Source organism: Malaclemys terrapin, chromosome 3 (assembly GCF_027887155.1).
Source record: "Malaclemys terrapin pileata isolate rMalTer1 chromosome 3, rMalTer1.hap1, whole genome shotgun sequence".
NCBI lineage: Eukaryota > Metazoa > Chordata > Testudines > Emydidae > Malaclemys > Malaclemys terrapin.
This window is the reverse complement of record NC_071507.1, coordinates 46,270,617-46,284,495: the sequence shown is the minus strand read 5'-3', so window position 1 is coordinate 46,284,495 and position 13,879 is coordinate 46,270,617. Positions and strand designations below refer to the sequence as shown.

Genomic DNA, 13,879 nt, shown 5'->3' with positions numbered 1-13,879 from the left:
AAGTCTAATTGAAAGTCAGTGGGACCTAGGCTTCTAAGTGCATGTGTCACTTTTGAAAATAGGACTTACGCTCCTAAGTCACTTAGGGCCAGATTTTAAAGGTGTTTAAAGGGCCTATGTACCTAACTTCTATAGATTTCAAATGGGAATTAGGCACTAGGCACTTTTGAAAATCCCACTAGGCACCTATCTACCCCTTTATAAATCTGGCCATTAGGTGCTTTTGAACATTTTACCCCATATCCTTAGCTGGTATAAACCAGTGTAGCTCCATGGACTTCGACAGACCTACCCTGACCTATACCAGCTGAGGATCTCATGCAGCATGTTTAGTCTCTTGCTTCCTCACCCTTGGGACTGGGAGCACTCTGGAGACAGCATGCCCAGACCCTTAGGAGGAGAGAGCATTGAATGTTGCTTTACAGCAACCCATCTGGCCAGTCTAAGCGCAGCAATGATTCATCCAGTTCTTCTCAGCAGAAGGACAGTATCTGTGGTGAGCACATGTAAGAGGGGGAGCTTAGTTCTTTTCCGTTTGACAGCAGAGTTATTGGTGTATAATGCATTCGCCCTGCTCCTCAGAAAGGTTGTGGTACATGGGTCCACCTCTTCATAACCCCTGAATTATGTAGGAGATCCAGGAGAGAGACTTGGGACCTCATTTTTCTGGTACTCTCTGGCCCCTTCCTTCACCTTAATGTTTCTTTCCTGGCTTAGAGACACATCCTGCTCTCTCCTCTGCAAATCCTGACTATCCAAAGGGCAGCAGAAACAACATTGTTCAGCTCCCCCACAAGGATGGAAGAAGCCCTTTCTAGGGACCCTTACCCCTACATGTGGAGCTGTGCTCTGTGAGGAGTACACAAGGGGTGTTGGGGGCTGCTGGATCTGCAGCTATGAAGACACATCAGCCTACCAATTTCTCCATGGAGGGAGGCTGCAGCAGCTGCTGCGGATTCCATCCATCCCTTACCCCTGCAGAGCAGTCTTGCTCACAGGGCATTTATTGGGGCTATATGAAGGGTCCGGGAAATGCACTAGGAGAAATATCTGAGAAAGTTGAGAGGCGTGTTTTGGGTGCTCCTACCCTCAAAGGTAGATACGGCTTGTATTCCTAATGTTGTTCGGGGACAGGATGTTTTGTAAGTTTGTTTAGCTGCTTGTATAATGTTGCTAAGGTAATGGAACATCCGACTACGGAAAGTACAAAGCATTTGAATCCTCTTGGTTGCTTCAAGAAATGACAGTTGTAGTCCTTTGTTTGCTGGCCTGTCTGACAATTTTTTGGCTCAGCTCCAGCTTGTGGTGCTTAGTTACTGACAAATAACTAAGCGACTCTTCTGGCTTAAAATGGGGTGAAATAAGGGTTGGATCTCTTACTGGCTAGTGATGGATTTTCAGCAATTGGAAATAACCCTCACCTTTTGTCTCACTTCTTCCCGTTCATCCTTTCAGCTCATCTTTTCCTCTTCTATCCCTGCCAGAAAGATGCAATAAAATGTGATGGCATAAATTAAATAAAAATTCTTTCTTTTTCTCTGTTCCTTCATTCAGGAGAGCAGATTTTCTTTTAAGATTTTTGATACTTTCTAGTTCCATGTGAACAGTGTGTTTCACGATATTTTAGCATTTAGGCTTATGATGTCAGCCTAGACTTGGAGTTCAGAGGTATGTGCCAATGATTAAACAACCACAACAAAATGACCATAATCAAGTTCTCCCACCCCACCCTGCAATATACAGAAAATGTGAAAATTCAGGTTTGTTTCTAATTTCATCTGGACCAGTTTGCTTCTACTTAACTCTTAGGGTCTCAGTATTTATACATCTTCTGAAGACATAATTAGATTGTTTGAAAAACAAAGTGTGAGTGGGACCTCAAAATCAAACAAATGAACACTTCCTTGAGTTTTTGTTCTTTAAAATCCACAGTACCCGCTCCACAAAGTGTTCAGATTAGAAGTGAATTGCGGGAACATTCTGATCTCAGCAAATCCAGAGTAACTTCTTTGCTTCACTGGTGTAACTGAGATCACAGTTCCAAATACCTCTTACTGCACTGAAATATATCCTTCATCTTTGTGGGGTTTATGAAAAGGAGGAGACAGAGAGCAATTTTGCAAACACATTTTTCCACGTTTAGAAACCTCAGCTGCATGCCAGTGTATGGCCACCGCAATATCGTCCCAAATCCATGCACACAAGTCGTGTGTTTATGAATCAAGCCTAGAGTTTTGTTCATTTAACTAAATAATGGTATCAGAGCAGATTTATTGGCTTCCCACATTAGCTGTGAACCTATTAAGGTACAACTCTGGCCAGACCTTTTTTGGTATATTGTGATTCTGACATATTCAAAAGCTATCCTTTAAAAAGACATTAGTGTGAGTATCATGGGAAAATATACTCCAGGGGTGTAGATGAATTGATATGATTTCCTTGATTGTATCTTTTTATTTATAGGCATAATTTATGAGTACGGAAAAGCAAACTAAAATGAGTGATGACTAACTACAGCCAAAGTAATAAATCAGTAGCAGCGAAAGGAGTGGTGATTTTGATCGAATCTATTGAATTAGCTGTTGCCCTTAGCCATTACAGGTATTGGAAAGACCTTTTAATATCTGCTTATCTCTCTCGGGGGAATGAGATAACTATATCATTATATACCCATAGGAAGCAAATTATTAAATTGTCGGCTTTTTAGAGTTAAACCTGATTACGTCTCTTATTAATTACTGGTTTAACAGTGCATTATATGAAACGAGCTGCAGTTACATTTTGACATGGTTTTTAATCCCCAAACTGTTTGCTGTTGTGATATTTTCCCCCAAGAATGGATTTAGCATTAGCACAACTATTAATGTTTTAATAGTGTTATGCGATTATTAGACAAGACATAGAGCAGTGTTGAGAGGATCGAACTTGGCCTAACACATTATCGAATCATTAGAACCCACATGCCTGAAATCCACCCAGCTTTATGAATGTGATCTACAGGCCTTTACTATGGATGTTAACTAAATGAAAGAGGGGAAGGAGGGTTTTGTAACTAAGGCACTGGACAGGCACTTGGAAAATCTCTGTTAATTTCCTGTCTCTGACACAGACAAGTCACTTCATTTCTTTGTGCCTCATCTCCCCAACTGTAACATGAGGATATGGGACTTTCTTTCTCCATCTTCCCTGTCTATCTCTTTTAGATTGCAAGCTGGGGGACGGATCATTTCTTATTGTGTATTTGTACAGCATCTAGCACAATGGGTCTCTGATACTGTTTATGGCCTCTAGGTGATGATAATAATAATAGTGTTTTGTTTTGTGCTTTGTCTGGGGAGAGGTTGATTCATATCTAAAAGTAGCTAGGAACAAAATGACACCCAGTAGTGACAGTCAGTTTACGTCACCAGCTAGAGAGGGTTCCACTGTATCTGACTGTACATAGAAGAGGCAATGATTATCCTGCCTGCCATGAGCAATGCCTCCTGGCATTATATTACACCAGAGCACAAAGCAAAATACTATGCAAGTGGGGCCTTTGCCCTAAGCACACCCAGTAACTTAATCTTAGTTATAAAATGACTAAGATATTTTTCATAGAGAGCTAATAATTTAGTTTCATGAGTTTTATTCCCAGAATGTATGTGCAGTTGTTAAAATACCCCCATTGCACTCTGTTTGCAAAAAGCGGCCAGTGATTTTGCGGGCCTCGATTTTGGGGTACTCAACTTTAGACATCTAAGCAGAAGTGCTGAGCAACCTCGCCTGTACTGAAGTCAATAGGAACCCCTCTGAAAATGAGGTCCCTTCAAAATGTCTAAAGCAGGGCACCCAGAAATGGAGGGATCCCAAATCAGAAGTAATGTCTCAAAACACTGCCCTAAGCAAGGGCCTGATCCAGTTCTCTGTAAAGTCAATGGGAGATTTGGAATTGACTTTAACAGGAGCAGGGTTGGATCCCAAGTCCTTTCACACTTGGGACCCTTGCAATGCATGTGAGTGGGGCAGAGTAGAGTTGCTCCTCAGCATGGCTTTTGCACATGCAAGGTGGCCTCCCTGCTGGCACTGGCTATGCCAGTGCAGAAGTGTATTAGTAGTGGACCTGGAGAGGGATTGTTAGATCTGCACTTATGCAGTGATTGGAAACACCTACATACGAGATATAAGGCCGGAGTGATCATTACTCCAGGAGTAGTGGTCATGGAAGGCTACAGAGGGGACACATTGTAGTCCTGTAGCCTGCCCCCAATAGGGATGTGATTTTATCCCTTGCACAGTAAAACCAGGTGATGTAGGATTTGAAATTTTCCACCATGCTGAAAAAGTGAGGGATTTTTGGTCGTCACAGAAATGCACAACTGCCATTTGTGCTGTGTGCACGAGTGCTGTTTGCTAAAATGGCTAAAAGTAGACATTTCCAGACCCTTAGAAATACTCTGTTTATGTCCTTAACTCTTTGGCAATGGTAAATCAATCCCCTCCATTGCCGACTGCTAAATTAAAGGATGCTTAGCATAAGGAAATTTCTGCTTCAATAACTGGTTTTTGCTAGGTAGCGATTGTCACCAGCCATATGGGCATCTGCATCAGATTTTATCAAGTTAGTTTGAGGATATCTATTGCATCGTCAAAACGCTGCCTTGGGAGAACAATGAAGCAGAATTGATCAGCTGTGTTTGTGGTTGTAAATATTTTAGTCCATGGAAGTTCTTTAACCTCAATGATGAGAGCAGAGCCTGGGTCATTAAGGCCGCAACACTCAGGCATCAAGATTTGCAAGTCCAGATGTGCCTGAAGATTATGGACTATTAATGTACCTGTTGAATCAAGAGCCATCAATGCTACAGGAACCGTTTAAATAGCAGTGAATGCATGGGACTGCAGAGAACCTGGGGTCTAAATATCCCCTTGGAGATCCCTAATCTCCTAAACTGCATAAATAACCAGATGAAGAACTAGGCCGTGATGTGGCAGAAAACATTAAATGTCCCCCCAGTAATATGAAAGCTGTGAGAATACCATGTGCCCAACTAAAGCCAGGCGGTTCTTGCAGAACAAACTTGTTATACCTTGATGTTTGCATTGCCATCTAGTAGCTTTGCCCAATCTTCAAGCTGTGAGCAAAGAATGGTCTTGTTGGTAAGCCACTGCACTTGCACTCAGGCAGTCTGGATTCAGTTCCCAGGTCTCTCGGACTCCCTGTCTGACCTTGGGCGAGTGACTAAATCTCTCTGAATTAAGTTCCCTATCTGTAAAGTGGGCATAATGATATTCCCTTACCTTACAGCAGTGTTTGTGAGGTTAAATTCATCAATGTTGTGAAGCACTCAGATGCTACAGTAATGAGGATCATATAAGTACCTACCTAGAAAGACCTATTAGCTCCCAGCAAGTCCATCTCCTTCTCAGTTCAGAATTGTTCTTACAGAATTGTTCTCACCATTTCCTTAGAGTACTTCTATGGCCTAATAGATCTCATTGGCAGGAGGTTTTCCCTAAATCTTTCTATTCTCAATTTCATTTTTCAATTCTAGTTATACCCCCATGTGCCATGTTAAATAATCCCTCTGTATCTTTGATATTTACACTTCACAAATATTAATAAACAATTATGGCTGCTCCCCTTGTCTCATAACCAAGCTCTATCTATTTAGCTCTTTTAATCTATCATCTTTCCTAATAATTTTTTCTTTCCTCATAAATCAGTCTCTCTAGCACCAGGAATGTTTTATGTTGCTTTTCTCTGAACTCTTCTAAATTTGTCAATGCCTTTCTGATAAGGTGTTGCCCAGAAATTAATACACTATTCCAGGAGTGGGCACATCAGATCTGTATAGAGATGGACTTTTTGCACTATGCTCTGAAATGTGTTGTCTCTGCAGAAGCAACCCCAAATTATTTTGGCTGCACTTTGGCCACTTAGTTGCAAGAATGGCTCATGAGTGCCAGTGCAGCTGTGTATAAAATAAAGTGTCCCTGAAACTGCTCTTACTTATGCTAGGGGCTAGACAGGCCCAAGAATAGAGAAAGTGCAAAGATGGCTTGAAACTACCTGTTCCTTCTCTTGTAAGTTCCAATGCAAGTGCACAGCACAGCCAAAACAAAACATTGAGCCTTTTGTTTCTAAACCTTGCTAATAGGATGTGCAAGATCTTAATCACACAAGCGCCATTACCTTTATTTAATGTGAGTCCTGTTTTTGCTGAAACAAAAATATCTCTGTTCATTGCAAAAATCCGATATTTATGCAACCTTAAGATTGGCGGCTGATTTCAGGAAACTGAAAAGTGAGCACTGAAACTCTGAAACCCTGTGTCTGAGAGGTCCCGAGAGCTGAGGGGAAGCGCAGCCACTGCATCGTCCTTGAAAAATGCTACACACTCCCCCCTGCAAAGGTCCAGCTCTGCTGGCATGTATAGAGAGGTCCTGCAGGGTCATTTTTGGAAAGGCTAGCACCAACAGCAGTGCTACACATGTGGAGTCCTTGGACTTATTACCAGATGCAAGGACTAATTATGCTTGACCTGTCTGCAAGGGTAAAGAGGTTGGCTCCTTGCATCCTTTTCTGTGTCTTGTGCATCCATGCACAGGTGTGGTTTGATCTGGCCTTCTGTTTCTCACAGACACATAGATGACTGTAGGACACTAAATCTCATGGCAGTGTATGCTGTATCACTTACCCCAATATCAGATGAATCCTCTTCAATACTGGAAGCGGTCTCCTCTTTAATAGCCCATTGCCAGACTTGTGTTAGCCTCAGTATGAACAGCAAATCCCCTCTTTTGAACTTTCCTGCGAGTCAGAGTGTTTAAAGGGACTTCCATCTGATCTGTCCAATATACGTATCTACCATCGTTTGGGAGGCATATAGTGTGTGAAGAACATAATAACTCTTTTCACAATACTGCTACTAAATTAACCGGGACTGCACTTCTTCAGATGGTCAGTGTCAGGCGGTCAAGAGCGCTGGTTTCTTTTTTCTGATTCTGTGTCTACTCCAGGGATCTCAAACTCGAATCACCACAAGGGCCACATGAGGACTAGTACATTGGCCCGAGGGTCGCATCACTGACACCTTTTCATATAAAGGTACAAAAGCCCCCACTCTCACTCCACCCCTTCCATGAGGCCCCGCCCCTGTCCCACCTCTTCCCACCCCTTCCCTGCTCCCATTCCAACCCCCTTCCTAAAGTCCCCACCCCAACTCTGCCCCCTCTCCACCCCTATTCCAACCCCTTCCCCAAATCCCCACCCCTCCCCTGCTTCTTCTCCGCCTCCTCCCCCGAGCATGTGGCTCCCCGCTCCTTCCTCCTCCCTCCTGGAAAGCGCTAAGCACCACCAAACAGCTGTTTGGCGGCGGGAAGCGCCTGGAGGTAGGCAGAGGAGCAGGGACGCGGTGCACTCAGGGGAGAGGGAACGGGGGGGGGAGGGGAGCTTGGCGGCTGCAGGAAATAACTCCAGGGGGGGACGGAAGGGGGTGTGGGGAGCTTGGCGGGCCGCAAGAAATAACCCCGCGGGCTGCGAATTTGAGACCCCTAGTCCACTCTCTTAACTCAGAGCTGCCTCTCCCCTAGGATATGTTAGGTGTGAGTCACTCTTTTTTTAGTATTATTTTGGCAGCTTCTGTAGCCCTTTCATTATTCATTTGCTGAGAAGTCATTTTGCTTGCCCACTGGTGAGGTGCTTTCCTTCTTCTGGTGGTTCACCTCAGCTATGACGGCTATTGGCCTATGTCATAGAATCATGGAAACATAGAGTTGGAATGGACCTCAAGAGGTCATTAGTCAATCTCCCTGCACTGAGGCATAGTTATGTCCAGCCCTTCCCTTTAATTCCCTTTAGGATTTCCTGTACAGATTGAATAACTTTACATATTATTTTATGTTGCTGCAAAGAAATCCATTTTCTTGCTCAAAACTTTAGCTCCTTTGTAAAGACCTGAGTTTTTAAAGTATTGTAGGGACCATTCCTGCATGGGTAGGGAGATGAGCTCAATGATCTAACAAGCTTTTTCCATCCCCATTGCCTATGATTCTGTGATCTTCATCCATGTCTGAAAGCCAAACAGATTTAATTGCCTTCAGTGGGAGTTGTCGGTACTCAGCTTTGCTGAGGAACTGGCCTTGAATTAGGGTGACCAGATGTCCCGATTTTATAGGGACAGTCCTGATATTTGGGGCTTTGTCTTATATAGACACCTATTACCCCCCACCCCCTCTCTGGTCACCCTACCTTGAATTTGGGAAAGTGGGTGTGCTGGGGAGAATCCACGGACATTATTGCAGGTGAGATTTTATCCAAGGCAGGCTTATTGTGCTAGAGCTGAGGCAGCTTTTGCAGCATGTTTCTGCCACTCCTTATGATTAAGGTCTGTAGGACAGTCACGTGTAACCCAGGTTTTGCCAGTTCTTGGCTGTGCTGTCAGACTTGGAAGCTGCCATATGACCGTTCTGGGTGATTGCCGCTCACCAGTCTCCAAGAATAGGGGTTTATGGAGGTCCATTTATGAAGAAGAAAACAAACTTGCTTACCTGTGACTGGAATTCTCTAGTTCTCTGAATATATTGCCTCCAGAGAGCTTCTTTCTCTCTGACCCTACTTCAAAGTGCTGTCTGGGCAGATGGCCAGCAAATTGATGAAGAGGTCTGAAATACTCCTTCTGTAGATGCTTTTGGAGCCCCTTCGTGGCTTTCTTGAGACATTGCACCCACTAATGGCTGTACAGATTTTGGCAGGGTTCTGAGTCCACGCACTATGATGTAAGACTTACTGATTATTGAAGCAATATATTAAAAGAGTTGAAGTAACAAGTACCTTATTTTGATGGTTTTCTTCTCTCCATACACTGTAGTCCCCGAAGTCTCCACTTACATTGGTAGTCTAGTGTCATGATCACTTCCCCCACACTCTTACCCTTGTTCTGCTCTTGGCTAGCTTATTTTTTATGGCTTGATGCAATATATATAGCAGGTGATGCTTCTATCTGCAGAGTCTTTTATGACTATTATTGCATGCCCCTTATGTTAACTGCATCACACCTCAGAATGATGCAGTGCAACTTCAAAAGACTTTCTTCTCCTTTGTTTGTGTACAAAAGCGTACCACATAGCATTACATTAATCAGTGCAACAAGCTGTAATGGTTCATGAATGCCGTGTGATGCATTTTGGAAGGGATCATGACACAGCCTTCAATTTTTAATGGATGCAATTGACTGCAGGTGCAAATGCTAGCAGTTGGATGTATAACTTTCTGATTTGCATATACGCTCAGGCAGGTGTCTAAATATTAGCATTTATGTCTGTAATGAATACTTATATCTCAGAATCTCAAAGTGCTTGCTATCACTAATTATCAGAACACTCCCTTAAGGGATGTATTTTTATGTCCATTTACCCTTTTATAGATGGCTAAACTGAGGCCAAGAGAAGTTAAATGATTTGCTCATTAAGGCCTCACAGGCATGTTCCCATAGTTCAGAAAAACTCTGGAGCATTTCACCCCAAGGTTGGTATTGAGTCAATACAGGTGGATCTGTTGGAACTTCACCCTGCCTAAGAACTTGCCATCCATGAAGAAAAATACTCCTTAAAATGAGCAACTATTGTCAAATCTTTGTAGAAGCAAGGACTTAACTGAGCTAGTGTTTGACCTATTGGAGTAGACTGAAAAGAGTTTGACTTTATGAAAACTTCTCTGGAGAGATCACTGAAAGAAAAATATGCTGTGCAAACTTTTTGGTATAGGATTTATAGTCGAGTTTGCTTTAGGAGTGTTATGTGCAAGCAAGAGTATGAGAAAGTAACTTTGATTCTTTAACTTTAGTTGACATCTACAGTTTTTGAATCACAACACTTAAGGCCCTTGTATGTTTTTGGTTCTCTCCTGCACCTGACCCCTTTTAAAATGTAAGCTCCCTGAACGTAGGTGTTGTAAATTCAGAAAACTAAAAGTTCTCCAGGGTCTGTTTTTAAAAAAGCAAGATGAGAACTTTAAAAAAAAAAAAAAAAAAACCACTGTCCAGAGATTACGTGAGAACGCGTTTTACTGTAGTTAGAACTGCTCAACATGAAAGCTTACTAAGGAATACTTATACTAAAAATCACTCAGACAGTCCTCTTGTATTGCCATTTAGATCTATCATTCTGATTGATCACTATGTGGTTGGCTATTATTGAGCCTAATTTAACCCTATACACTCACACATCCATCTATTCTGTCTATTGTACCTGACATTCTACAAATTACTTACTCATGCAAATGATGACCTAAGGCAACCTTTTATGATATTCGTGTTTAATTATACAAATGGTTTTTGATAAATAAGATTATACATCCTTCCATATGTTTATGCACTCCTTGATGAAAGCAAAATTTAATTTTCATGCAGATTTGTTGGAGACTGTGTTTAATAAGTGCTGAGTTTTATGTAGTCTGCAGATCAGTCTGGTTTTGGGAAGCTGACAAAATCAGTAGGCATAGTTCATAGAGACGTGCAGTTTTTAATCAGGCCTAATTCAAGCTGCTGTGTTTTGAAACCTTGGAACTGAAACCACTCTCTTTGTGCTAGTATAATAAAGCAAATGTTATTGCAAAAATAAATGAATAAATTTAGAGGTGCTGACTTACCCATGCTTTTCAATGTGTTTTCTTTATATTATTTTTTTGGATTACTGGCAGTTTTGCCAAATGATTAATTATATTAATATATTTAATAGAGTGGGGTCCCTTAAAAACTTGCCAATTGCCTTAAATCACTAAGGTCCTGCTCCAGTAGTTGGATCAGTGCAAGGGGAACTTAAATCCCATGCACAGCCACATTGACTTAATTGGACCTAGTCACAGGCAAAAAGGCATAACCCGCAGGGATACAATAGCAGGATTGGGGCTAGGTCAGTATTTGCAGTTTGCCCTTGGAATTTGCAATAGTGAAGGGAATGCTGCTCTTTCTTACCTTATCTTAGGTAAGATAGATAAGTTTTCTAGGGCCTTCTCTGTGTACAGTATTACATGTCAAACAAAAGTGTCTGTTCTTAAATCAGCCTTGCAGGAACCTCATGAAAATGTACTTGCCCCCCTTAATCATAATGGTGAAAAGCTGGGAATGGGTGACAGGGGATGGATGACTTGGTGATTACCTGTTCTGTTCATTCCCTCTGGGGCACCTGGCATTGGCCACTGTCGGAAGACAGGATATTAGGCTAGATGGACCTTTGGTCTGACCCAGTGTGGCCATTCTTCTGTTCTTAAAAATGTTTTATTCCCCTCTTTAAAAAGAATTGATTTGAACCAGATGGAGGAACTAGAGAAATGTCACAACATTGTCTTAAGTTACAGTGCAGTTTCATCTTGCCACCAGTAAAGCTGTATTAACCCCAGCAACTCAGCACCTCCCAGGAGTGCTCAGCATCTTGCAGGCTCAAGCCCTTCACAAATTCCTCTTTGTTTTGTGTTTTCAAGGTCTGGTCAGTAAACTCCGCGGGTCGGACTCCTAGCAGCTGGGCACGCTGTAGAACAGGCCCGGCCCCTCCTGAAGGCCTCCACGCACCCATGTTCCACGCTGTGGCTTCCACATTAGCTGTGGTAAACATCAGCCCCCCTCTTAAGCCAAACGGGATTGTTAATCTCTACAGGCTGTTCTCGAATAGCACCAGAGGGACCGATGTGGTGGTGAGTGTTTATCAAGCTATTCTATTTATATTTCCAGTTGAACTCTGGACATTTTTTTAGGATTTTAAGTCTGTTAGCTTCTTTTTTTTTTTTCTACTTAGCAGTGCTCTCTTCTGGCCGAAGAAGGACTGACGTCTCCACTTAGCTAAATGTTGTGCTTCTAAAAGAATTAACCTTGACGCCAGAGCCTTTATCATTGTGTTATATAGTGAGAAAATGCAGGGGGATCCAATGCAATGTTCCTGGGAGGTTATTGATTACATTGAAATACAAACTTTCCAAAAATCTGTTTGCCCAAAAAGATCAGACAGAAATTACAGCTGGTGACCAAACAGCTGCTCCCTTTGGACATTACTGTGTTTTGATTTATGGATTTTAAGGCCAGGGTGGTTGCCCTGAAACACTTTCCAGTTGGCACAGGGATAATATTGTGTAGTAGCATACAAAGTACTGGAAACACCTAGGAATATTGCAAACAGTGCAGTAATGTTATCTGGTTATCCAATGCAAAACTGAAAAGTTTATAATAACGACCACTGTAAATGCATCTGAAAGCACTGATAAACTCTACATTGTTATTTTATAGCATTTAAGAATGGTTCAGTCCCGCAGTAGCTCAGTAAGTCCTACAACAGAATGTTATAAGAACTGGTAGAAAGACAGCAAGAGGCTTTCAGTGTATCTCACAATTAACATGTAACAAAGGTGTGCATATGTCATGTCTCTAGCATGCAATAGGAGCCCCTTCTGTGACCATCCCCATCCCAGCTCCAGGGGCATCTGGGAAAGGTACAGCATATAGGGTGTCTAAGGATTCTCTTCTTCATCTGCTCCTTTCAGCCCTACGGTAACTTCCCCTCTGCATATCCCCTCCACAAAGATTAAGTGCTGTGTAGTGTCTTTTGTGGTCTGTTAGATTCCACATAGAAAATAGAATTATCATTGCGGGGGGAAATCATGCACCCAGTGGTTAATTGTCATCATTGTTCTTATTTAAGCAGTTTTGGGAGTGTAATGATGTTGTTTAAAGTAGTAGCTTTTAGGTTTTAAAAATTCCATGTTCCTTTGCTTAAAAAGTATAAAAAGCACTAGAAGGCCTAGGGCCTTGAGGATCTGAAAACATCCAATGACCATTTGACACGAGTCGTTTCTTTCTTTTGGTCTGAGCTGGTAACACCATCCATAGTGTCTCAGTTCTTTGCTGTACCCAGGTTGGGGCTGAAGTTTAATCTCAGTAAGTCAACTGTTTAGGCCACAGCTAGAGAGTTTGGAGTCCGCGTATGTGGGACCAGACAGGCAATCTGCTAAACAGGGGGGCCTGGCTCTAAAGGAGATGTAAGGAGCCAAGTGTGGCATGGAAATAATTGAAAAGGACAATGCAAATGGCAGATCCAGCCCCACCCTCTGGCCATGGAAGGCCCAAACATGGTGGGCTCTGGGTGGTTCTGAGGCTCAAGCTGGGTGGTGGACAGGACCAGGGGAGCCCATGGAGGGTTCTGGACCTCTTCCCTCTCCTGTGTGCTTCAGAGCTGTGCTCCATGGGGTCTTCTTGTTCCTTAGCATGCAAAGGCCCTTGGACTAAGGGGAAGAGTAGATTTTCACTTTGCAATCTAATGCCCATTCCCCCATACACAAAGAGAGACTCATCAGACGAGGGGATCACTGAAGGTTTCAGTGAGTTTGTGGAGCATCTGTTTCTTCTCTGAGGCCTGTTACAAGGCAGCATCCAACCAATAGCCAGAAAACCAGGTAACTTCACTAAGTCAGGAAATCTGCATTGTTTAGCTGGACTTGAAAACAAAAAAGAGGAGTGACCACAGACCTTGGGCCAGGGTAGAAGGTTGTGAAGAGTACCCGGAGCCATACTGCACAAACCAAGGCAAAATGCCACACAAGCCTGAGTAAAGTAAGGCTGATATTATCAGCTCTCAAGTGCTGTGCAATTCAGTGGCAAATGGGACCCTCCATGCTTCACACACCCCATTTCTTGTGCTCAACTTCCTCCATGCCTTTGTGTCTATGTCACCATCTGTCAAGGCTTAACTTTGTTCAGCTTTTATAGTAGTATGTGCCCATTCTCCAACTACCCCAGTCTAATCTGGCATGGAAGTGGCTGGGAACACCGTCTTCCTTGCTCATCATTCCTGTCTGTGAGCATGAGCCGTCTGCTGTTTGCTGATTGCATGGCCTGTCCTTATCCCTCTTACG

General features: G+C 42.8%; 1 protein-coding gene across 1 annotated transcript in view; it reads left to right on the top strand.

The window, feature by feature from the left end:
- USH2A (usherin) overlaps window positions 1–13,879 on the top strand; it is a 565,863-nt gene that overhangs the window by 528,815 nt on the left and 23,169 nt on the right. The window contains exon 64 of the mRNA XM_054021626.1: window positions 11,462–11,671. Coding sequence (XP_053877601.1) covers window positions 11,462–11,671 — 210 coding nt within the window. The remainder of the gene's footprint in view (window positions 1–11,461; window positions 11,672–13,879) is intronic.